This window comes from Entelurus aequoreus, linkage group LG06 (assembly GCF_033978785.1).
Source record: "Entelurus aequoreus isolate RoL-2023_Sb linkage group LG06, RoL_Eaeq_v1.1, whole genome shotgun sequence".
Classification (NCBI taxonomy): Eukaryota; Metazoa; Chordata; class Actinopteri; order Syngnathiformes; family Syngnathidae; genus Entelurus; species Entelurus aequoreus.
The window spans coordinates 49,132,509-49,160,011 of record NC_084736.1 but is presented as its reverse complement, the minus strand read 5'-3'; the positions used below and the strand labels follow the sequence as shown (position 1 = coordinate 49,160,011).

Genomic DNA, 27,503 nt, shown 5'->3' with positions numbered 1-27,503 from the left:
AACAAATCAATGAATATAGTATCAAGTCCATCCATTTTCTATGGTTATGCAGGAGCCTATCCTAGCTGGCTTCAGGCAAGATGCGGGGTAAACCTTAGACAGGTAACCAGCCAATCGAAAGGCAAGTATAGATGAACAACCATTCCTACTCACAGTCATACCCTATGGAAGATTTAGTGTCTTCAATCAACCTAACATTTATATTTGAGATGAGATGTCAAATGGAGATTCGAACCCAGATGTCCCGACTGTGCGGCCTACATGCCAATCACGAGGCCACCATGCGGCTCGGACGCATGTCTCTACACGCAAACAGGTTTGTAGACCTACCATAATTCCACCGCAGACACTTTTAGTGCCAATATTCCTGCAGCTTTCTTGGAATTGTTGATGTGGTACAAGCGGGTCAAGGTCAAGTTCTGTCTAGTATGACAAAGTGTGTTTCTCTTACACTTGTAAAATGTCCATCCTCTCCTTGGAGATGGACATATCGCGTGTCATACTTGGGTAGCAAACGCGTTGGATGACAAAGCCCAACAGTACAAAAAACATGCATGTTAAGTTGACCATACTATAAATCAGGACTATTTAACTGGCGGCCTGGAGGCCAAATCCAGCCCGGGAATGACACAAGTTCAGTTCAAAACTGAGGAGACAAACATTTTTGGTACCGGTACCGATACCAAAATTATTTTGATTCTTTTCTGTACTTTTCTAAATAAAGGGGACCACAAAAAATGGCATTATTGGCTTTATTTTAACACCAACTCTTACGGTACATTAAATATATGTTTCTTATTGCAAGTTTGTCCTTAAATAAAATCGTGAACATACGAGACAACTTGTCTTTCGTTAGTAAGTAAGCAAACAAAGGCTCCTAATTTAGCTGCTGACATATGCAGTAACATATTGTGACATTTTCCATTCTACTATTTTGTCAACATTATTAAGGACAAGTGGTAGAAAATGAATTATTCATTTACTTGTTCATTTACTGTTAATATCTGCTAAGGCTGCAGCTAACGATTATTTATCTATCGATTAATCTATAGATTGTTTTTTTCGATTAATCGGTTAATCTATAGATTATTTTTTCCGATTAATCTATAGATTATTTTTCCTTTTACCAGTTATTTTTTTATTCAAAATGAAGATGAAAAAATAAATGTAGGCCCGTTTTTTCAAAAGGCATGGCTTTTATTTACAAAAAAAAAAGAAGTATGGCCACTCAGTCAACATTGACAACAACATGACCAAATATTCTGTAACAATGTAAACATTTAAAACTTTTAACATTTAACAAAATTAAAAGTAGCGTATTTGCTTTTTAATGTGCAAATATAAAAGTCAACATCCAGTGCAAATCTTAATATTCTGCAATAGTATAAGCATTTCAAAAGTAAAAGTATTGCTTATTTTGCTTTAAAATGTGCAAAAATAAAGATAAACATCCAATACAAAAAAGTGCAAAAGGAAATATTCTGTAACAACAGTGTAAACATTTCAACAAAAGTGAAAGTATTGCTTATTTGCTAAAATGTGCAAAAATAAAGATAAACATCCAATACAAAAAAGTGCCAATCTAAATATTCTGGAGCACTGTAAACATTAAGTATTGCTTTTAAAATGTGCAAAATAAACATCCAGTCCAACACAGTACACAATAACCAATTCTACGCATTCCAGTGAGTGACTAACAGTTGTAATGAAGAAAGGTTAGCATGTGTACATGCTCTGGTTCTTTTCTTGTTTACAATATTCCCAGCAGCTGAAAATAGGCGCTCAGAAGGGGTCGATGTGGCTGGAACTGAGAGGTAATTAGCCTTCACCTCAAGCCAGGACTGCGAGTGAGCTGAGCTGCAGTTTATATTTCTAGAAGGTCAACGGGCTCATAGTGATGTTACTAGTAGTTGACTGGGAGGTGTTCATTATCATTTGGGGAGAGTCCGCTGCCTGATGCTCACCTGCTAAACACCTATCTGCTCCACGCTGAAGCGCTGACTACATGCGCTCTGAATACACGCTGCTGATTGGCTGATAATGCTTTGTGCGTACCAATCAGATGGTTGTGTGGGTGGGACAATGCTGCGTGCTGAGACAGAGGTAGGGCTGGGCGATACCACACTTTTAGGATTCCATACGATACCGATACCTTTTCTTGCATTTTCATCGATACCAATACCGATACCGATACCAATCATTTCTTATTGGCAATTTTTTGTCAGTCAAAAATATTATTACTATTGTTATTATTTAAGACAAATCACAAGACAAATACAGACCATTTACACCACATTTTTTATGGTCAATATATAATAAAAGTAAAATTAAAATAAATAACATAAATATGAAAAATAAATTAAATATTATATATAATAATAACTATATATTATATATAATAATAATTAAATATTAGGGCTTTCCAATTAACAGTCAAATCCGAATTGCAAGAAGCTGCAGTTATTTTTTAAAGTTTGTGATATAATTAGCAATTAATGAAATATGAAATAGGCTAATGTTTTCGAAATGTAAGAAATCATGTTACAGATTAAAACCAAAATCACATTCAATCATATATTCAAGATTTTCTTGGAAAAAAATAAAACTGTAATGCAAAGATGAAGAATCTCCAAATTGTATCTCTTTCTTATCTTGTTTTAAATACTCAAGCAATTTTCAACTAACAGTAAATTCCCCTGTGTGGAAATTATTTGAATTTAGGATAATCATTTAAACAAAAATATTCAGTAAACATTACTAAAAATGTTTTAAATCAACAATTGGACAACACTGGATATGCCTGGCTGCATCGCTGTCGGCTGGCTGTGTGTGTGTTGCACGTTGACGACGCTAATTCGCTGTCTCCTGTCACGTGACTGGGCCAGCTCTATACTCTGCCAGGTACAGGGGTGTCCCAGCACATAGTAAGTTAAGTAAGTCATCAAAAACATCTGAAAGTGATGCTTGCACCCCCCACACGCCGTTTTTTGGTTTATATCGATACTTTTTTCAGAAAAGTGATGCCAAATGAGTAGCGTGTGAGTATCGATATATCGATACCACAGGATCGATACGCACATCCCTAGACAGAGGCAGAGGAGCGAAGCAGCTTGTTAAGACTTTAGCAGCTAAAGTTAGCTTTAGCTTAGAAACTCGTTCGGTACACCCCCGTGCCGAACCGAAAGCCCCGTACCGAAACGGTTCAATGCAAAACACGTACCGTTACACCCCTAGCAGATACAAATGACACATTCATGTTTTTGTGTAATGATGACAACGTATGCTCGCGCGGACGATTGACTAGTTGATGGTTTTCTTTTCAAATGTTCCTTCATAGCCGTTGTGCTGCTATGATAGGCCATTTCCGCTCGACACAGTGTGCATACAACAACATTAGTAGGCCGTTTATTGAAATACTCCCACACTTTTGACCACTTTTGGCATGCTTTTCCCCCCTCGCTCGCACCGCTCGCATCGTCTGCTTTGATCGTCTGCTTTGCGGTCCGCCATGACGGTAGTGTGACGTAAATATGCAACCCGTCGACGCACAAAAACGGCGTCAACGTATTTACGTAACCGATGACGTCGACTACGTCGACGTGTCGTTTCAGCCTTAATATCTGCTTACTTTCTCTTTAACATGTTCTATCTACACTTCTGTTAAAATGTAATAATCACTTATTCTTCTGTTGTTTGATACTTTACATTAGTTTAGGATGATACCACAAATTTGGGTATCAATCCGATAATAAGTCATTACAGGATCATACATTGGTCATATTCAAAGTCCTTGTCCATGGACATATTTCCTGAATTATAAACATAAAATAAAAATAAAAACTAAAGAAGATGTTGTGATGCCAAAAAATATTGACGTTACCTTTCTATAAATGTGGCCTCAAGAAAAATTTAGTTAGAAAGCCCTCCACTAAATGTTACAATGATAGTAAATTACACACATGCACATTACACATTTACATATACAGGTACAGCGCAAAATAATATTAAGTAAAGTTATGTCAAACAAGTGGCCCTCGATGTGACCTGATATTATTGTAGACTTCCGTTAGCTTTTGATGGGACAAGAGTCGGTGACGCCTGCATTGGACTTCGATGCCAACACGCAATTATTACATTGATGCCAGCTGTTTTCAGTATTGTTCTTCCTCTGCGAGCCATGTCAATTCTACCAACACTGAGTCAGCACCAAACAAGAAGACTGATATCTTAAAAAATTAGCACGTGTTTCCCATATGTTTATTTATTTGTGGAACCCTGTCGTGATTACTGATTTTGACCTTACGCATATATTATAGTAACTTGCATTGTACGCTTCTCAACACACCCAATACACACCTTCTTCGCCAAAGAAAGATGCAGCAGAAGGAATCCGTATTGCCACATTATTTAGGTACGTATTAAGAGTTCGGAAGTAGCAGAGTGGTGTGGATTCTTATGTTGTGCATTTATTCGCTAATCAAATACGTCGGACATTAAAGGTCAAGTATTTGATCTGATCCCAAATACAAAATAAATAAAAAAAGTTGGTTTTGCATAATATGTCCACATTTGAATTCGTTTTTAATAAAGTAGTGTATTTAAAAGTACATAGGTCGAGATATTTTATTTTTATTATAGTATAAAATAAGTATCAAAATTGTGAAAATCTACAGGTATCGTCAACTGAAAAAAAATGGTATTGCAGCAACACTAAGGCAGAATATTGCGTGTCATACACTGCATGTAAGTGCATTAAATATTTCACAGTAAGTATTTATAGTTATGCAGTAGTTATAGTTCTTGGCAGCTAATACTGCAATTAGAATTTTGCGTAAAAAGATTTTGAAGCACAGTGATATTAAATACTTGACATTTTCAAGGGGTCATATTATGATTTTGTTTCTACATCTAAAACACTTCCTTGTGGTCTACATAACATGTAATGATGGTGCGTTAGTCAACATTTTGCATAGATTTTGTTTTACAGACCATTTTCAAGTCGCTTTCTGACCGTCTCTTTAGGACGCGCCGTTTTATGGGCGGCTTTATTTACGTGGCTCCACTTCGACCGCGTCTTCTCCCCGCCAGCCATGTTGTAGTTTTTAGCACTCGCATATCGAGTCTACTGACATATTAGTTAGAACTATACGCTAATTTGTATCATAAATGGCATGCATGTGCATGTACAAGCCAGTCTGCCCCACAACAAGAGGATAGAGAAGAGAGGAGGAAGAAGGAGCTTATTGACGACGGACTCGTGCAAAGACCTTCAGGTAAATTTCTACAATCTATGGAGCTATCCGCTGACGTCACAACTCAAATTGTGCTAATTCCAAACAGCTTGTTTGGGAAAAGCATGAAGGAAGGCAAGATTGTTTTATAAATATCGCAGCAATGCCTCCATGGTTTGATTTCAAATTTTTGAGACTTATGCTGATCCCAAATAGTTTTCAATAAAGTAGTGTATTTAAAAGTACATGGGTCTAGTTATTTTATTTTTTATTAAAGTATCAAATAAGTATCAAAATCGTGGAAATCTACAGGTATCATCAACTGAAAAAAATTGTATAGCAGCAACCCTAGTGCAGAATAGGATTGTACGGTATACCGGTATTACTATAGTACCGCAATACTAATGAATCATATACGGTACAATACCGCCTCTGAAAAGTACCGGCCCGCCACACTCCCCCCCGTCGCGTCACGTCATGACATTGCTGGTTTTACGAGCAGACGAGCATGTTTGGCGGCGCACAATCACGGAGTACTTACAAACAGACAATATGTGTAGACAGAAAAGGGAGAACGGACACATTAAACTTAAAAACTATCAATAAAGTGGGGCTGGGCAATATGGCCTTTTTTTAATATCTCGATATTTTTAGGCCATGTCACGATACACAATATATATCTCGATATTTTGCCTTTGCCTTGAATGAACACTTGATGCATATAATCACACTAGTATGATGATTCTATGGGTCTACATTAAAACATTATTGTTCATACTGCATTAATATATGCTCATTTTAAACTTTCATGCAGAGAGGGAAATTTCAACTAAGTCAATTGACCAAAACTGTATTTATTAAACAGTTATTAAGCAGTGGCACAAACATTCATGTCATTTCAAAACAGAAAGTGCAAGATTGTCAGAGACATTTTAAACCAAGCTAGTGCACTTTTGTGCATGATGTCACTAAGATGACATATCAAAACAACACTAAATTAAAGGGCACTTTTTCTACAGAACGCCACTACAATAGTCTAAAACAAATAAAGTTCATGTTTGTGCATGATGCCACACAAGATATTTCAATAAGTGTAAAATAAAAATGAGCTGCATAATAGGAAATCAAATAGTGTATGTCCTTCGCTATGTGGTAGGTTCCTGCGGACATTATCTCCTTCTGTTGTTGACTATTTTTTTCATACGGTGTTGATGTGGAAATGGTTGCCTCGGCATTTTGTTGGTGTGGCACCGAACGAAGATGTTGACATGCAGAGTTTCAAGTAGGGTTGGGTATCGAGTATCGATTGGAACCGGGACTAACTTTCCGATTCTCCTGGAATCGTTCAAAAGGTTAAATTTCGATTCCTATTTTCGATACCAGTCCGCGGACCGGAAAAAAATATGTCCGCCGAACCGGAAGAAGAAGCCGCTGAACACCAACGAAGAAGCGCCCACCGCCGGAAGTGTTAGCATAGCCGAGCGAGTCAGTCAAGCTCAAGCATGGATAGCGGGCGTCGGCGGTCGAAAGTGTGGCTTTACTTTACAAAAAAAAATGAAATAACCGCGAAATAACAGAGCTCCATGTCCATCAAGAAACGAGTGGAGAGAGAGCTGCAGATGTACCAGGACGTTCCACCGATACTTATGTCTGACGACCCTGCTGCATGGTGGTGGTCCGGTGGAACCAACAAAAGACTTATCCTTTGCTGTCATATCTCGCTTTCTCCTATTTATGCGTTCAAGCTTCTTCCACGTCCAGCGAACGTGTATTTTCCACAGCAGGAGACACTATCTGTCCAGAACGCTCACGCATCCTGCCTGAGAAGGCGGATATGGTCATTTTCCTAAACAAGAACTGTCTCTGATTTTATACTGTACCTGCTGCTAATCTGGACTGGGTTTTGCAAGTTGTTTCTTATTGTTTATTTGCTTTTCTGCACCAGGTTAACCCATCAGTGGGAGCACGGTAACATTTTTAAGTACCTGCAGCATCATACACTTGTGTGTGTAAATGTGTTTTCATGAGGTTTCCTGCAGCATCATACACTTATGTGTAAATGTGTTTTCATGAGGTTTCCTGCAGCATCATACACTTATGTGTAAATGTGTTTTCATGAGGTTTTCAAAAATAAAGCTCTCTTGAGGAAAGTGTACCCCTGGGAAAATGTATTCATAATTTACAATATTTATATTCAAGTTCATATATTTGATATTTATATTCTAGTTGAAAACAGCCCTGTGAGGAATTTATAGTAAAGTTCATAAAAAGTTAATAGAATTAAAATTGATGGAGAATGTCAGACTATTTCATTCAGAAAGACTGTAGGTTAGCTAGCTCATTTAAAATATCCTAAACTTTTTTTTTACCCTGCCTCTTAAAAGAATCGGAATCGAGAATTGTCAGGAATCGGAATCAAAACAAAGAATCGGAATCGGAATTGTTCGAATTCAAACGATACCCAACCCTAGTTTCAAGCACTCTTCATTCTCTAGCGGGTGACTTTTCTAATGATGCTACATATTAGCAGTAATGCTACTTTTTGTAGCAACGCTTTTGCCCCACACTTGACAAATTACGGTTGTCTGTTCGACATATTCCCGCTTGAAGCCAAACCACCGCCAGACGATGGACCCCCTGCTGTTTTTCTTGGGAATTAATTAATCCTTCATTTCTTACAAGATTTGCACCTTCTTTCTCTCGTATTACCACTCGCACCACAGCTAACGTTACCCATGCCGCTACCTCTCTGCTCCGCGAGGGCGTATACGTATGTGACGTATGTAAGAAGGTGCGCTTGTTTTATGTCTCTGTGAGAAGGAGACCCACACAGCAGAAGACTCCTATACGGATCCGCCTTCAAGTCGCCCAACCCGCGTTACTGTCACATTCGTTTTGGCTCCGCCTAGAGGATACAGCTCCGCCTCTGAAAATTGTACGGTCAGACAGCTGATCCTGAGCGGACTCGTGTCTGATTCGCATACGCGGACGCGACAAACTAAACCGGCGCGCGCCGCCTAGAGTTATAGGCTCCGCCTACGCGCGCTGAGCCGACCAATGTCTGCACCCGCAGACGTGGACGCGCCTACTAGCGTGTACGCGCATGAGCCAAGATCATCATTTCTGGACTTTCTTTGCTGGAACACGAACGTAAGTATAGATTTATTGATTTATTGCTACATTCGCAGTAAAGATCGGCCTTTGTGTTTCCATCATCATTTATGTATGATTGTAATGACGTTGTTTGATATTAGGACTAGCAGTAAAACGTTATATTCTGTAAAAAAAGGCTATTTCCAGCGCCGCCTCCCAGAATGCTTTGCATAGGGACGTGCATCTGACGTCACGTATCCAGAAAATTCAAAATGGCTGCACGCGGTAGGTGAGGCCCGAACGAAGAAAAGTGAAAAAGAGTGTCATTCGTCAAAAAACCCACACAACGACGGTCATTTTTTCGCCATGCTATTGTAAAATTGTCTTTTATCTGTGTTTTGTGTTCCGGGGGACCTCAACTCCAGAGTTTGAAAGTTTCCCGCGTGAAGCCGGTGAGTAAAAAGTTCAATACAGTTAACTTAGGCTATCTTTTGTTAGACGCTGTGAATGTGTGTATGTTACATGCTACGATATTCCACATATTTCCAACTGCTTGAAACGAAAGCGTATTACTTTATTGTCAGTGTTGTTTAGGCCCAGGTCGCTAACGTTACTTAGTTAGTTAACAACGTAACGTTAACGGAGTGGAAACAGCCGTTCTTTGCTATTAATATGAGTGTGTATTATTTCTTTCTTTGTTCTTTAGTGGAGCTCGAGATCCTGTTTACTGTGGACTAGCTGTGTGTGACGCCCTGTTGTTTTTGTTTCCATTCAAAAAAAAAAAGGTATGTCTGTGTTTTTTGGCATAGTTAATTGTAGAAAAAAATATAAAATGAGGTAATGTGAGTGGGAAAAATTGCTGCACATATTAAGGATCCTTTTTCTTGATCTATATTTTTGTTATTTGCTGATGTATATATTTTATATACTGTTTTTTTATTTAATTAATTTATTAGAGACTATTTTATGCCTTATTTACCTTTTTTATTATTATTATTTTATTTACTATTATTATTATTATTTCCACATGTAAGCATAAATAATTGATCATATTAGTACATTGTTTGATTGCTTTGCTTAATCCATTCCATAATTTAATTCCACATACTGATATACTGAAGTTCTTAAGTGTTGTACGTGCGTACAAATGTTTTAAATTACATTTCTCTCTAAGATTATTTTTCTCCTCTTTTTTTGAGAAGAATTGTTGTATATTCTTGGGTAGCATGTTATAGTTTGCTTTGTTTATAATTTTAGCTGTTTGCAAATTCACTATGTCGTGGAATTTCAGTATCTTTGATTCAATAAATAAAGGATTTGTGTGTTGTCTATATCCAACATTATATATTATTCTAACTGATCTTTTTTGTAACACCGTTAATGAATGAAGTGTACTTTTTTAATTATGTCCCCGTATTTCTACACAATAACTCAGATATGTAACACTAGTGAGCAGTAGAGAATATGAAGGGATTTTTTGTCTAGAACATGTTTTGCTTTATTCATTATTGACGTGTTTCTTGCTACTTTATGTTATGATATTTTTTACTTGAGATTTCCAGTTCAATTTATCATCAGTCATTATACCTAGAAATTTGGTTTAATTTACTCTTTCAATTTCTATTCCGTCTATCTGTATATGTGTTTGATTTTCTCTTCTACTGTTACCAAATAGCATTATTTTAGTTTTACTGAGATTCAAAGATAGTCTGTTTTTGTCAAACCATCTTTTTAATTTGTTAATTTCTTCTGTTATTATTTGTATTATCTTCTGTGTGTTCTCTCCTGAACAAAACACTGTTGTATCATCCGCAAATAATACTAACTTTAAATCTTTAGTAACTTTACAAATGTCATTTATCTAGACATTGAATAATTTAGGTCCTATATTGATCCCTGAGGTACACCACAGGATATATTTAGCGTTGTAGACGTGTGTTCGCCTAGCTTCACGTATTGTTTCCTGTTCGTTAGATAACTTCTTATCCAGTTTAAAGGCCTACTGAAATGAATTTTTTTTATTTAAACGGGGATAGCTGATCTATTCTATGTGTCATACTTGATCATTTCGCGATATTGCCATATTTTTGCTGAAAGGATTTAGTATAGAACAACGACGATAAAGATTGCAACTTTTGGTATCTGATAAAAAAAAGGCTTGCCCCTACCGGAAGTAGCGTGACGTAGTCAGTTGAACATATACGCAAAGTTCCCTATTGTTTACAATGATGGCCGCATGAAGTGAGAGAGATTCGGACCGAGAAAGCGACAATTTCCCCATTAATTTGAGCGAGGATGAAAGATTTGTGGATGAGTAAAGTGCAAGTGAAGGACTAGTGGGGAGTTGAAGCTATTCAGATAGGGAAGATGCTGTGAGAGCCGGGGGTGACCTAATATTCAGCTGGGAATGACTACAACAGTAAATAAACACAAGACATATATATACTCTATTAGCCACAACACAACCAGGCTTATATTTAACATGCCACAAATTAATCCTGCATAAAAACACCTGCGTGTTTGTTATGCTAGCTCCTAGCTCCTCTGCTAGCTCCTAGCTCCATAGAACACGCCAATACAATTCAAACACCTGATCAACACACACAATCACTCAGCCCAAAAGACCGTTCACCTAACCCAAGGTTCATAAAGCTTATATATTTTTAAAAAGTTACGTACGTGACGCGCACGTACGGTACGGTACGTGTTATGCAAGCTCCTAGCTCCTATGCTAGCTCCTAGCTCCATAGAACACGCCAATACAATTCAAACACCTGATCAACACACACAATCACTCAGCCCAAAAGACCGTTCACCTAACCCAAGGTTCATAAAGCTTATATATTTTTAAAAAGTTACGTACGTGACGCGCACGTACGGTACGGTACGTGTTATGCTAGCTCCTAGCTCCTATGCTAGCTCCTAGCTCCATAGAACACGCCAATACAATTCAAACACCTGATCAACACATACAATCACTCAGCCCAAAAGACCGTTCACCTAACCCAAGGTTCATAAAGCTTATATATTTTTTAAAAGTTACGTACGTGACGCGCACGTACGGTACGGTACGTGTTATGCTAGCTCCTAGCTCCTATGCTAGCTCCTAGCTCCATAGAACACGCCAATACAATTCAAACACCTGATCAACACACACAATCACTCAGCCCAAAAGACCGTTCACCTAACCCAAGGTTCATAAAGCTTATATATTTTTTAAAAGTTACGTACGTGACGCGCACGTACGGTACGGTACGTGTTATGCTAGCTCCTAGCTCCTATGCTAGCTCCTAGCTCCATAGAACACGCCAATACAATTCAAACACCTGATCAACACACACAATCACTCAGCCCAAAAGACCGTTCACCTAACCCAAGGTTCATAAAGCTTATATATTTTAAAAAAGTTACGTACATACGCAAAAAAAAGTTGCGCACATACGGTCAAGCGATCAAATGTTTAGAAGCCAAAGCTGCATACTCACAGTAGCACGTCTGCGTCTTTGTCATCCAAATCAAAGTAATCCTGGTAAGAGTCTGTGTTGTCCCAGTTCTCTACAGGCGTCTGTGTATCGAAGTCAAAAGTCCTCCTGGTTAGAGTCTCTGTTATCCGAGTTCTTCCATCTTGACTGCATCTTTCGGGAATGTAAACAAAGAAGCGCCGGCTGTGTACTGTTGTGGCTGACTACGTTCGAAAAATACGTCCATTTCGCACCGACAACTTTCTTCTTTGCTTGCTCAGCTTCCTTCTTCATAATGCAATGAACATGATTGAAACAGATTCACGAACACAGATGTCCAGAATACTGTGGAATTATGAAATGAAAACAGAGCTTTTTCGTATTGGCTTCAATGTGGAAGGCATACCCGTGTTCGCCGGTCTACGTCACGCGCATACGTCATCCTCAGAGGCGTTTCGAACCGGAAGTTTAGCGGCAAATTTAAAATGTCACTTTGTAAGTTAACCCGGCCGTATTGGCATGTGTTATAATGTTAAGATTTCATCATTGATATATAAACTATCAGACTGCGTGGTCGGTAGTAGTGGGTTTCAGTAGGCCTTTAAGACTAACCCTCTGATGCCATATCGTTCTAGTTTTTTGATTAACATATTGTGATTAATTGTGTCAAATGCTTTAGTTGGATCCATAAAAACTGCTGCCGCACATTTTTTACTATCTATTGCATTGGTAATTTCTTCTGTAATTTTAATTAAAGCCATTGAAGTTGAAACATTAGCTCTGTATCCATATAGGTTCTCTTCGAGTATTCTATTTTTATTTATGAAACTCTCTAATCTGTTATTGAACAGTTTTTCAATGATTTTAGAAAATTGTGGAAGTAAAGAAACAGGTCTATAATTTGTAAATTGATGTTTGTCTCCAGTCTTATAAATTGGTGCAACTTTAGCTATTTTCATTTTGTTTGAAAATGTACCTGTTTGAAATGATAGGTTACTAATATACATCAATGGTCCTGAGATCTCTTCAATAACCTTTTTTATCGTTTCCATATCAATTCCGTTACAATCAGTTGAAGTCTTAGATTTAAAAAAATTTCACGATTGTAACTATTTCCTCCTGTGTCACATTACTGAGGAACATGGAGTTGGGATTTGCAATCTGAGGCAGAGAATGAGGAGCTGCCAGAAAAAAGGAACAGGAAGCCAGTGTAAGTGTGTTCCGTCTTGTTTTTGTCATGTTTCTACAGTAATAGGAAGGTTATTTCCGGTAGCATTCAAAAATAGACCAGAGATGCTTGTACTATATGTATATTTGGCAATTTTGGTATTGCAATAATCCTAATGATATGGTTACCCAACAGTCAGGGACTCGGATGATGGCGAAGAAGACCCGGGAAATGGTGACCTCGCATCTCTGGGGTTGGCAAGCCAATTGCACAGGCAGAGTAAGGAATAATCTCTTAACATCGAAAAAATTTAAACCACCACATTAATATTAAAGATATGGTTAACATTCTTAGTGCTAAAGATATTCCCCTCTCCTTGTATCCCTTCTCCCAGCTCCACCGTCTCGCCGAGTGCCAGCAAGAGTCATGAGTACTTGGCAACTCGACTCCTCAACTGGAGATAACTTTCTAGGTAAAGACTGATCTCTGAAATAATATCTCAGCATCCAGTAACCATGGTTAACAGATCACAACAATTTAATACCAATGTATCTCCCTTAGCACCTCACCATGGGGAAGGACAGATTCATATGCCTTCACCAGCACCTGCATTAAACATGCAGAGAGTTACCCAAGGTAGGGACTGATCTCTGAAATATTAGTGTATTGATAGGCCCCTTGGGTATTACCAGTCATGGTTAACTGATGGCTCTCTCACAATGCCCACCTCACTAGGAACGGCAGTCCCTCCTCGACTCCCTCCACCCCCCTCACCAGCAGCCCTCAACATGTGGCAGACAGAGGAGCCTGGATCCAGCCTGGCCTACAGGCCAACATGGCGAGGGGGAAGAATGGCCGACAACATTTCCTGCTCTGGTGAGCAAATACCGGATGGTCATTCTGTGCCACAAATTTTGGAAAAAATTCAAATTCACAAGCAATCACATATTTTCTTCAAACTTTGTCAATAACTTTTGTCATTAACTAAGGTCAATAGCTAATGTCAGGATTATGAGTAATGAGGATAAACACTGAAACATGTTAATTTTATACTGCTGCTTGTCAACAGCGCCTGAGGTAATCCAGATTCTTAGCCTGCTGGAAACTATTAAGCACAACCAAGACCAGCTGATTGCGAAGGTAAACTTCTTAAGCCTTGAATAGATCAATAATTCATAATGACATTGATTTTGATTCATTATTCTTTTTTAAAGAAAGAAACAGCCTACATGGCAGCTTTGTGTGATTAGAGTAAACATTGCTACATTTTCTTGTTACATTTCACCTGTTTGCTCTTTAAATACCACTTTCAATGTGTTTTATTTATTTCGATCGTATTTTTTAAAAATGTGCCCTGGGGCTGTTAAAAAATGACCTGCAGGCCGCAAATGGCCCCCGGGCCGCACTTTGGACACCCCTGGCCTACACGAATACAAACATAGAATGATAGTACAAATATAATAAGAAAACAATGTCAACCTCCCAAAGTTGGGTTATGGATATTTATTCATGCCCCCCCCCCTCCCCCACCCCACCCCCAACCCCCCGCCGCCGTCATCCAACAGAGCCAAACAAGTACTCTGATCAAGGAACCAAATAACGATATTGTTTGAACATTTTGGATGTCTTGCACACCTATACCCTGATCACAAATTCATAGTTTACGCACCTTATTTTAACCACCTCCAGTAACTTTAAGTCATGTTATTTTTTCAAATGTAATCTCCTTAATACCTATCACATATTTTGTATTGTGTAAGCATACTTGGCTTTGGATGCTACATACCATAAACATAAACGTATCTGTCTTGTAATCTTGTTTGATTACAGGTGCTGTGAGTAAAAATGTGTTGACAAGGTCAGCCACGGACGCTGAGGTCACCAAACACGCCATCAGGTGGTTCAACTTGGCGGGGGATCGGGCAACGAGGAGACGAGTCCCGCTTCCACCTCCTCAGGAGGAATAGAGATGTATATGTATAAATAAACAACCTTTTATTGGACTTCTTGTCATTCACCAGTTATTCATTTTCTGATATGTTAGCTGTGCATGGAGCAGCGTTTCCTTGAAGTTGTAGCCTAATAGATTAAATATGTATATTTACTTTTTAAATATATATTATATATATTTACTTTATAGAGTGAATTGACCATTTTCTGTTTCTGCCTATTGACAATATTGTTGGTTTAAAAATACAAGGCAATGCATATGTAAGCCTATATTGCTGTAGTAGGGCTTAGTGAATTTTTTAGTTTCCTATTTTATCCTACAGCAAGAACAGAAGGGATTTTGAAAATAAGATAAAGGGGTCCAAAACGGCCGGATGAGCCAGGGTTTTTATGAATCCGTTGCTGGTCCGCGGCGGGAGGTTAGGCTTTGATCTTGGGTGCGGAGCGCATTCAGCGCGCCGTCACGGCGCACCCACCGCGGAAATAAGGCTTTGATCATGGGTGCGGAGCGCATTCAGATTCGGATACGTTCCTGAGAGCAAGTGGACGCCGATGCGGGTCCGTTTCGCGGTTCAGTTCCGGAAAGCGCGATACCTCCGCGGGGGATCCGCCGCGGAGTGTTTTTGCTGTGTGGGGAGGCAACAAAGAGTGAGGAACGCCTGTAGTGTAATGCCCGCAGCTAAAAGCAACTGCGTGAGAACGTATACTTGAATATCAGGATATAGTCATTTTCTATATCGCACAGAGACAAACCGGCGATATATCGACAATATAGATATATCGCCCAGCCCTATGATAAAGGTGAAGTTATAACACTGAAACACCCTCAGGAAAAGGTGCTTTAAGACATAGCTAGCTAGCTAGCGGCTAAAGTCCAGCCCCAGTCGGCAGTGTTTTAGCGACTTCTAAATCACTAATCCTCGCCTCCATGGCGACTAATAAAGTAAGTTTCTTACAAGTATCATCCCTGCAGGACGAGGAATAGCTAAACATGCTTCACTATACACCGTAGCTCACCGGTGTCACAATGTAAACAAACACCATTGGTGGATCTACACCTAACATCCACTGTAATGATACCAAGTACAGTAGCGTATCTAGTGGATACTACTATGATTACGTCGATATTTTTTGGCATCACAACATCTTCTTTCGTTTTAAAAAATTGATGTTTATAAACTCAGGAAATACGTCCCTGGACACATGAGGACTTTGAATATGATCCTGTAACTACTTGGTATCCGATTGATACCAAAATTTGTGGTATCATCCAAAACTAATTTAAAGTATCAAACAACAGAAGAATAAGTGATTATTACATTTTAACAGAAGTGTAGATAGAACATGTTAAAAGAGAAAGTAAGCAGATATTAACAGTAAATGAACAAGTAGATTAACCTCTAAAGGCCTTAGTGGCCACATGTGTGGACAGCACCTTTTAGCTCGTATTTCCAAAATTGTGTACACTACTGAATTGGGGTCTTATGCCGACATATGGACACTTATACTGCTATCTGGGGGTGTCAGAAGAGTATAACATACAATGGAATTTGGAAAAAAAAGTGTAAAAATAAAAATGTGCATGTCACTACACATGAAGTACACGTTTGTGCACTTATGGACTAAGTACATCATATTAAAAGATGATTTTTAGTTGTTATTCTAATTAGGGTCCAATAAGCCCAAATAGCGAAGAGAAATTAAAAAAACATGTAAACAAACAGCTTGGGCCTTAAAGGCCTACAGAAACCCACTACTACCGACCAAGCAGTCTGATAGTTTGTATATCAATGATGAAATCTTAACATTGCAACACATGCCAATACGGCCGGGTTAACTTATAAAGTGCAATTTTAAATTTCCCGCTAAACTTCCGGTTGAAAACGTCTATGTATGATGACGTATGCGCGTGGCGTCAATCGTTGAAACGGAAGTATTCGGACACATTGTATCCAATACAAAAAGCTCGGTTTTCATCGCAAAATTCCACAGTATTCTGGACATCTGTGTTGGTGAATCTTTTGCAATTTGTTTAATGAACAATGAAGACTGCAAAGAAGAAAGCTTTAGGTGGGATCGGTGTATTAGCGGCTGGCTACAGCAACACAACCAGGAGAACTTTGACTTGGATAGCAGAAGCGCTATCCGACGCTAGCCGCCGACCGCATCTATGATCGGGTGAAGTCCTCCGTCGCTCCGTCGATCGCTGGAACGCAGGTGAGCACGGGTGTTGATGAGCAGACGAGGGCTGGCTGGCGTAGGTGGATAGCTAATGTTTTTAGCATAGCTCTGTGAGGTCCCGTTGCTAAGTTAGCTTCAATGGTGTCGTTAGCAACAGCATTGTTGAGCTTCGCCAGGCTGGAAAGCATTAACCGTGTAGTTACATGTCCATGGTTTAATAGTATTGTTGATTTTCTGTCTATCCTTCCAGTCAGGGGTTTATTTATTTTGTTACTATCTGCAGTTAAGCCCGATGCTATCACGTTAGCTCCGTAGCTAAAGTGCTTCGCCGATGTATTGTCGTGGCGATAAAAGTCACTGTGAATGTCCATTTCACGTTCTCGACTCTCATTTTCAAGAGGATATAGTATCCGAGGTGGTTTAGAATACAAATCCGTGATCCACAATAGAAAAAGGAGAGCGTGTGGAATCCAATGAGCCAGCTTGTACCTAAGTTACCGTCAGAGCGAAAAAAGATGCGTCCTGCACTGCATTCTAGTCTTTCACTCTGACGTTCCTCATCCACAAATCTTTCATCCTGGCTCAAATTAATGGGGTAATCGTCGCTTTCTCGGTCCGAATCGCTCACGCTGCCGGTGTAAACAATGGGGAAATGTGAGGAGCCTTTCAACCTGTGACGTCACGCTACTTCTGGTACAGGCAAGGCTTTTTTTTATCAGCGACCAAAAGTTGCGAACTTTATCGTCGAGGTTCTCTACTAAATCCTTTCAGCAAAAATATGGCAATATTGCGAAAGGTCAAGTATGACACATAGAATGGATCTGCTATCCCCGTTTAAATAAAACAAATTCATTTCAGTAGGCCTTTAAGGACAAACTTGCAATAAGAAACATATGTTTAATGTACCGTAAGATTTTTTGTTAAAATAAAGCCAATAATGCAATTTTTTGTGGTCTCCTTTATTTAGAAAAGTACCGAAAAGTATCAAAATAATTTTGGTACCGGTACCAGTACCAAAATATTGGTTTGTGGACAACACTAGTGCAGAATATTGCGTGTCATAAACTGAATTTACTGAATACAACTTACTAAGTGCATTAAATATTTCACAGTAAAATCCCTACAGCAGATTGGCAACTGATTGTGCTGAATAAATACACATTTGACATAAAAAGGGGGTTACAAACAATCAAACACATTAAATCAAGCATCGTCGTGCTCATCAAATTTAAGAGTAATGTGTCATATAACAGGCAGCTGAAGATAAAGATATGATATACTTAAGCAGTCAGAAAACCTAATTAAGGGAGTAATGTGGACGTTATAAGCTTTCAAAACACCCCGGAAATAATGCGACTCTCCACCCTGCTAGTCCTAACTGTATGAAACCACCTCCTGCCATGTTCTGTCGGCACTGTGTAAATACTTGACATATATTAAGTGTTTGAGAGTAGTATGGTGACACTATCAGTGTACATTCATAAATACCTGCACAGTGATTTAGCAGAAAAAGTCAAAAGTCGCGTTTTTAAATACACAACGTCATAATACCTACCCGGTTATAAGGACACAATAGTACGATGTCCAAACGAAGAAATGGCGTTGTAAAATTAAAATATGAGTTATTTCCCTGTTGACAGCATTCTTTTGACAAAAACTGTCAACTTTAACCTTTGTTGCATCAACCAATCAGGAGCAGGCATAACGTCATTGCGTAGAGATTACGTCTTATTCTCGCGCCGGAAGTGTGATGTGGCGTTGACTTCCACCAAAATGGTAAGCATATTTATGTTTATGTAGTGCGTGTATTCGGTTTATTCGATTTATTCGTGGTTTTAACAACCGAATTCGTGTTTCCGTCACACCAAGCCCGTGAGTAATGCAGTGATGTACATAGTTGTGCGCGTCTGTGACTCAACTACTAGGCTAGCTATATTGGGCTACATGCCTAGCTAGTTAATGGTAAATGATCGCTTTGTGTTGCCGTTTTAATTGTCACTGATCCATCGTTTAACTACACTTTGCAACGTGCCATGTAGGAACATAAGTATTATTAGCAACAATATTATTTCTTCCATTTGCAACGTACGCTAGCTCGTTTTGGCTTCATGCTGTGCCACGTACAGTCGTGGTCAAAAGTTTACATACACTTGTAAAGAACATAATGTCATAGCTGTCTTGAGTTTCCAATAATTTCTACAACTCATATTTTTTTGTGATAGAGTGATTGGAGAACATATTTGTTGGTCTCAAAAAACATTCATGAAGTTTGGTTCTTTTATGAATTTATTATGGGTCTACTGAAAATGTGACCAAATGTGCTGGGTCAAAAGTATACATACAGCAATGTTAAATTTTTGGTTCAGGTCCTTTGGCAAGTTTCGCTGCAATAAGGCGCTTTTGGTAGCCATCCACAAGCTTCTGGCAAGCTTCTGGTTGAATTTTTGACCACTCCTCTTGACAAAATTGGTGCAGTATAGCTAAATTTGTTGGTTTTCTGACATGGACTTGTTACTTCAGCATTTACCACTTTTGACGTGTGTTTAGGGTCATTGTCCTGCTTGAACACCCAACTGCGCCCAAGACCCAACCTCCGGGCTGATGATTTTAGGTTGTCCTGAAGAATTTGGAGGTAATCCTCCTTTTTCATTGTCTCATTTAAAGCACCAGTTCCATTGGCAGCAAACAGGCCCAGAGCATAATACTACCACCACCATGCTGGACGGTAGGTGTGGTGTTCCTGGGATTGAAGGCCTCACCTTTACTCCTCCAAACATATTGCTGGGTATTGTGGCCAAACAGCTCAACTTTTTTTTTCCATCTGTCATCGCATGGACAAAGATAAGACCTTCTGGAGGAAAGTTCTGTGGTCAGATGAAACAAAAATTGAGCTGTTTGGCCACAATACCCAGAAACATGTTTGGAGGAGAAAAGGTGAAGCCTTTAATCCCGGGAACGCTATGCCTACCGTCAAGCATGGTGGTGGTAGTATTATGCTCTGGGCCTGTTTTTCTGCCAATGGAACTGGTGCTTTAAATGGGACAATGAAAAAGGAGGATCACCTCCAAATTCTTCAGGACAACCTAAAATCATCAGCCCAGAGGTTGGGTCTTGGGCGCAGTTAGGTGTTCCAACAGGACAATGACTCCAAACACACGTCAAAAGTGGTAAAGGAATGGCTAAATCAGGCTACAATTAAGGTTTTAGAATAGCCTTCCCAAAGTCCTGACTTAAACGTGTGGACAATGCTGAAGAAACAAGTCCATGTCAGAAAACCAACAAATTTAGCTGAACTTCACCAATTTTGTCAAGAGGAGTGGTCAAAAATTCAACCAAAAGCTTGTGGATGTCTACCAAAAGCACCTTATTGCAGTGAAACTTGCCAAGGGACATGTAACCAAATATTAACATTGCTGTATGTATACTTTTGACGCAGCAGATTAGGTCACATTTTCAGTAGACGCAGAAAAAATGAACTAAAACTTTATGAATGTTTTTGTGACAAACAAGTATGTGCTGCAATCACTTTATCACAAAAAAATGAGAGTTGTAGAAAGTATTGGAAACTCAAGACAGCCATGACATTATGTTCTTTACAAGTTTATGTGAACTTTTGATCGCGACTGTAGATGCACACACTGCACAGCGTGTCTGACTGGTTCCACAACATAATGTCATGTACAAGGACAAAGCATGTTTTGTTAGATCTAGTGGATATAACATGCTATTTGGAAACATTAACAGATGAGGAGGCAACTTGTCCAAGGTGTACCCCGCCTACTGCCCGAATGCAGCTGGGATAGGCTCCAGCTCCCCCACGCCCCCGAAAGGTATAAGCGGTAGAAAATGGATGGATGGGATGTAACAGTTTGTAACGTAGTTGTTATCCTACACGAATAATGTAAACAAAGCACAAGCACGCATGATCACCCCATCCAGCATCAAGAGTTATAATTGTAAATACATTAAGTGTAATTAAATGCGGGCTTGGTCTATTTTGTATGACGAACTATCCTTAGTGTTGTCTCTCTTCCTTTTATTTTAACACAATCCAGGAACGTCACTCTTACATTTAGAGAAGAGAAATATTTCTTCCAATTATTACCAAATACCAGTAAAGAGGAGTCCAAAATTATAGAAATATAGCTAATACTGTATTGACACTCAAATCAGTGTAGTTTACAGTTATAAATCACATAGAAATATAATCTTACAGAAAATTTTAATTTAAAACGTGTACGCACATACAACATTTAAGACATTCAGTATATCAGTATGTGGAATTAAATGATGGAGTGGATTAAGCAAAGAAATCAAACAATGTACTAATATGATCCACTTCAAGAAACTCTTCAATACAAAGAAGAAGAACCATGATAAACAATCTGAATTTATTTCATCCAGCCATTAATTTTCAAGATAATCTTACTCATCTCACCATATGAAATATAACTTACTTCACCAATTATTATTTATTTTTATTGGTATTACTTACTGAGTATATTGTGAATAAATTGAGAACAGGAAGTGAACAATAGTTTTAGCAACTGCTATGTAAAGGAAAAGGGGTAGGATTAAATAAGCTCTGCTTCTTCCTGCTCCTTTTCAAACATGTTGAATAGAGAAACTGGAAATTGTGAAATATCATGTTGTATGCGCGCATGTTCCAAATAAACTCAAACTCAAACATCACTTACGCCGTACAGTGTGGGCTCCAACCTATGGACTTTCACTCAATCATGTTTAAAATGTATTAATCTCTTCTCATTTTGCAGTCAGCCATCTTCAACTTCCAGTCACTGCTAACAGTGATTCTCCTCCTGATCTGTACCTGTGCCTACGTCAGAGCGCTGGCTCCCAGCCTGCTGGACAAGAACAAGACCGGGTATGATCACAGCAAGATCTTTTACATGTACACTAAAATGAATGGAGATCGTGATTATCAATTTTTTACTTATATAGCCCTAAATCACCAGTGTCTCAAAGGGCTGCACAAGTCACAACGACATCCTCGGCTCAGATCCCACATCAGGGCAAGAAAAGGGGACCGCAGATGTGGGGCTTAGTTTAATTACTCAATAATGTATCAACTTGGAGATGTAGGATAATTAAATAATCAGAGGCATAACTAACTGGCTACTTTTTACACAAAATAAAAATACCTGTAGATGACGATGATGATAATGCTGTGTTTTATTTGATACAATCAGAGAGGTCTTAATTCAACAGTATGTTTATTATTCTGGTTATGGTGTGAAATAAAATTGCACTGCATCATAATGAGCTATATTACGGGTATAAATTCAGATCAAGGTTTTATGCTACAAAACTGATCATCCATGAGTGAGATCGGCAGAGACCGATCGATCACTTGTATTAACTTTACATGTTGCAATGTATTTATAGTGAGTGCTATTAAAAAAGTTCAACAATATTTAAACGGGTTCTTTATTCTCTTTTACAATTGTTTGAGCAAAACAAAGTCAATAATACTCAATAACTAAACAAATGCAAAAATTACCATCGGCTACTTATTTAAACCCTATGTTTTCTCTTCTATAAAAGTCCTCCTGGGTCTAGGAATTATTCCCTGAGTTTAAGTTTATATTTCTAAAATAAAATATCGATGTAAACACTTTGATATTGATCATTATACTGAAACAACCTTTAATATCGACGCCACCAATTTAAAAATCGGCCAAATCCTCCTCTTATGCGCCGTGTTCTGATTGTGACAATGCTGACACATCAACATTTGTTGTTATATTATCCTCTCTCTAGGCTCTTATTAATTTATTTGTTAATTTCCTGTTGATAGCTGCTTACTTTTTGCTGTAATTTGGGTCCATCTACACTTTGTTAACTTTACTAAGCATTTATTATTTCTCGGTGTTGTTTAAAGCTAGGTTAGCTTAGCTATTAGCATGTCTGCTCCTGACTTTCTCTCGATGTGTAACATGTTTAGCCTTGTCCTCCACTGGTAATAATACTTGATAATGACACTCACGATATTAATGAATGCCGTTTATTTGCAGTAATGGAGGTGATTATTATTAGTAAAGGGGAGCTGCTCCACACTGTATGGAGACACATAATTATATGCTAGCCGCTTGTCAGCCAGAAAAGATGGGCCTTTGTGATCGGCATTAATCGGCAATGGCCGATTAAATCGTTCTTCACGAAAACAGGCCAATTACCGTAATTTCCGGACTATAAGCCGCTACTTTTTCCGCTCGTTCTGGTCCCTGTGGCTTATACAACGGTGCGGCTTATTTACGGCCTGTTCTTCTCCGACACAGACGAAGAGGATTTCGGTGGTTTTAGTACGCAGGAGGAAGACGATGACACAATGATTAAAGACTGACTTTTCATATACCGGTAGGCTGGTTATTTTGATAACGTACAGGCGAGCACTTTGTATTACATTGCACCGTTGTATTATTTGTACTCTGCACGGATGCTGTTCGCCATGTCAAAGATGTGAAAGTTTGATTGAATGATTGAAAGATTTATTGTTAATAAATGGGACGGTTTGCGTTCCCAAACAGTCATCTCTGTCCCGATAATCCCCTCCGTGGTAGCAGGAACCCCTATATACTACGGTAATTACACATCAAAACCCTGCGACTTATAGTCGGGTGCGGCTTATATATGGAGCAATCTGTATTTTCCCCTAAATTTAGCTGGTGCGGCTTATAGTCAGGTGCGGCTTATAGTCCGGAAATTACGGTGATTATTTACAATTGGCATGATTTAAGTGTTAGCTCTAAAATTCTACAGGAACTTAAGTGATTGCAGAATACCATGGTGTAATGTAGTCATGATCATTAGAGTGTTTTTTCAAGAGTATTAGTTGTCACTGACATGGATGAAGCCCTCTTTGGAGGATAATTTATCTGTCAGTATGTCAATTGCAAGACAGGGGTTGTGTTGTAATGAATGGGTTCCTTTGGAAAGCCATCTTTTAGGAACCCAGGCTGATTTCACTATATTGCATAATGGAGAATGTTTTTGATGTAAAATAGCTATTTTATATGTCCACCTAACACTTATGTGGTGAGGAGCACTGTGTGTGTCTGCCCTGGTGTAGAGAGGCGCAGATTGCGTGGGCATAGACTTGCATGTGTACGGAAGAGATTAAAAAGAGTGTGCATTCTCTTATGTCAGTGAGAAGTAAAGCAGCACGGCTGGGTAGCTGTGCTTTCATTCAACGCAACGCTAAGCTATATTATTATACCTACAACACCCGTAGTATTTGTTTGTTATCCTGGCCTCATGATAGATAGTACTGTCTGATAGCGGACTGTCGTTATTAAATCCCTTCATAAAACGCATAATTGTCAGTGTATCTGTTAAAGTGCCTCATCAAGCTCGAAAAACCCATTCAAAACTTCTTGGCGACTAAAAGAAAAAGGAAGCAATTTGGTTGTATGTAGGCAGGGGCTCTGCATACAACCAGATGAAGTAGCCCAATATCTATTTTGCATAATCATTATTATTATTACAAGTAGTGCAGTACAAACCTTAGGATTCTTTCAAAAGAGGTTCACACAATTGTTGTGTACAGACAATTGAACACACATTTTAAGTTTATGGAAGGATGGACTCTACTTTAGAAGAACACAAATTGTTGTCTCTGAAGGATTTAATAACACATGTACAAATAGTTAAATATAGCAGGAACTTTGGGGGGGTAAAAAAATAAAAATTCCACTTGAAAGGAAAAAATGATTTTCTATTTTAAGTATTTTCTCTGTCTTTCGCAGGCTACTAGGAATTTTCTGGAAATGTGCCAGAATAGGTAAATTAATGGACAACTTTTTTCTACGCGCTAAATTTGCGAAACACCTTGACATTATTTTCAATCAATTTCAGGTGAGCGCAAGAGTCCATGGGTGGCCTGCTGCTGCATCGTCATGGCGTTCAGTATACTGTTCCTTCAGTAGCCCTTCCAATGACAAAAACCACACATGGAAACAAGAGCAACGTCAACATGGACAGTACTATGGTAGAAGTATAACATGAACTGTGGCTGTGGGGTAATGTCAAAACAGGGACTCGCTTCCACTCTCGGTAGCCATGCAGCAGATAGTCCTGGAGTGTGTCCATTCCTCTGTGGGTCCTTGTGGATCCATGTGGGCAGGGCACCAATGGAAAGGATTGTTAAATAACGTCTGGGATCAAATGATGCTTGTCCAAACATCTCAAACAGTTGCCTAGAAAAGCTGAATCTGCGTTTCTAACTTGACATTTTTAATTCTTAGGCAACATTTGTAGATGTGATGGGCCTGAAGACATCTTTTCCATTAATTTTGTACACCTTTTGTTGCTTTAAGAAATCATCATTACTTATTATCCCCCCCTCCCCCCATGTATATTTTAGTCGATTTGCCATATTTATATGTAAAAAAAAAAGTTTTTGAAAACCTGTAAGACACATTAATTTTCATTTTTGCGTTTGACACACTGCTGTGTGTCCAAATACTAGATTAAGTGAAATGAATGGCTTTAAACATACAACATGTAAAAATCCTGCCTTAAAAATGCATCACTGTTTATGAGGTAAAGTGCATAAATCAAAACTTATGAAGTGTTATTCGGTTGAGAGCAAAACCATCAAAACTGTATCCGGCCTGCTTGTTGGAGTGTGACAGTGGTTTCGTGATAACCTCCTGAGCGACCTTACTGTCAACACTCATGTATACAGGAGACGGTCAGCTGACTGCAGCACACAATAGAAAGTGAACACAAATGTTGTATTGTACACCTTACCTATTAAAATCCAATACAAAAGAAAACCAAACCTCGCTACCTTTTTGTAGTTATATATTGTTGTTTGCTGTTAAATCCCAAATGTTTTATCTTTCAATGTAAACGTGGTAAACGGCAATGTCCACATTTAATAAAAACAGCATTAACACCTGAATCTCATTGTTTTGTACAAAGAGTCAAATAGAACAGATGTAATAAATGAATCTTTAAAGTATTTCTTAAATGTGTCATTATTTTAATGTAATATTAATTTATTTAACAATTGTGTTTATTCCACAATAGGTTTTGTTTTAATTATTAAAACGCGAAATAATAAACTTTTTTATTTAATTTGATTAATTTCATGTTGTAAATATTTCACAATTTAATTATTAAACATAAAATAATAACATTTTGAAATAACTAAATATTGAAACATTTCAATAATACAGTTTTATGTTCAATTAATTGAATAGCTCATTATTGAATAAATAAAAATGTGTATGTTATAATTGAACATATTCAACTATTTCACAGTTACATATTTTTCATCATTAAAACATGAAATAATTAAATTGTGAAATAATTAAAATATTAAATAAATGGCTAAATATAAATTTAACTTGAGAGAATAACATTTATTTTAATTCCAATTTAAATTAATGAATGGAAGTACTGATTGTTTCACAATGTATTCAATCTTGAAATAATTTAATAGCTAAATAAATATACACCTAAATGAATAACTTTTAATTCAGATTTCAATCAATTAATGGAAAAATGCATTTATATATTTCACAATTTATGTCACTTAAAAAAAAAAGAAAATCATGAAAAAACTAAATATTTAAAGAATACACTAGTTACATTAATATATTTTCATATTAAAATGACACATTTATTAACACATGTATGTATTTAAGCTTTTTTTCCAACAGCACCATCTGTTGGCTCTGGTGTGACACTGCTGATTATAGTTGACACATGTAAACATTATTGTATAACTCTGTTAAAGTAATGCATTATAAAATAGTTTCTAATTTGGTTTTAACTGCAGAATTAATTCCTCCAAGTGTAAGATGAATCAACAGATCGTGAAAGCGCTCCTAATGTTTTGTGAGGCCTAAATAAAGAAGACAACTTGTTGACACCCTCACCTTTGATAGTCTTGATACCTGATGAGTGTCCATACCCCTACACTCTCACATTTTCCGTGCCTTGTTAGGAAATCCACCTTATATGTTGTGTTGCTTTTGTTTTGGGCCCGCCGGGGTCAAGTGATGCCTGCCGGTAAAGTCGTGATTATCAGGTCGTGACGCGGACCCGAGAGACGCAGGAAGCTCTCAGTCATCTGCTTCTATCTTGGGTCAGCAGAGATACTGGACTGTTGGAAGGACATCACTGAGTCAGAGAACCACCTTAATGTCTCTGGCGATGATGAAAGGGAAAAGATACGGAAGGCCAAACACCCGAGTTGATGATAAACCCTGCTTTCATCGGCCTTCTTGGATGGACTGTGAGTGTTCCTCCTATTTACACAAAATTTTCAGTGCCGCTTTCAATCGCATCACTGTCTTTTCTAATGTTATTTTTAAATTGATCATAAAGATTGAATATTTATAAAGGGTTGGGGATCACAAGAGAAGACAGTGAGGACAGTGGATGAGT

General features: G+C 38.3%; 2 protein-coding genes across 3 annotated transcripts in view; one reads left to right on the top strand and one right to left on the bottom strand.

Annotated features, from left to right (window-relative positions):
• Positions 1 to 18,765, bottom strand: part of LOC133652322 (DNA repair protein XRCC4-like) — a 91,106-nt gene extending 72,341 nt beyond the window's left edge. For both annotated transcript variants that reach the window (XM_062050931.1, XM_062050932.1), the window contains exon 1: positions 18,640 to 18,765. The gene's annotated coding sequence lies outside the window, so the exon portion shown is untranslated. The remainder of the gene's footprint in view (positions 1 to 18,639) is intronic.
• tmem167a (transmembrane protein 167A) lies at positions 18,755 to 26,010 on the top strand. Its single transcript, XM_062050934.1, has 4 exons — positions 18,755 to 18,860; positions 21,860 to 21,969; positions 24,851 to 24,885; positions 24,960 to 26,010. Exons 1-4 carry the CDS (start codon positions 18,858 to 18,860, stop codon positions 25,028 to 25,030), a joined length of 219 nt encoding a protein of 72 aa, XP_061906918.1. The 5' UTR covers positions 18,755 to 18,857; the 3' UTR covers positions 25,031 to 26,010.
• The last annotated feature ends 1,493 nt before the right edge of the window (positions 26,011 to 27,503 follow it).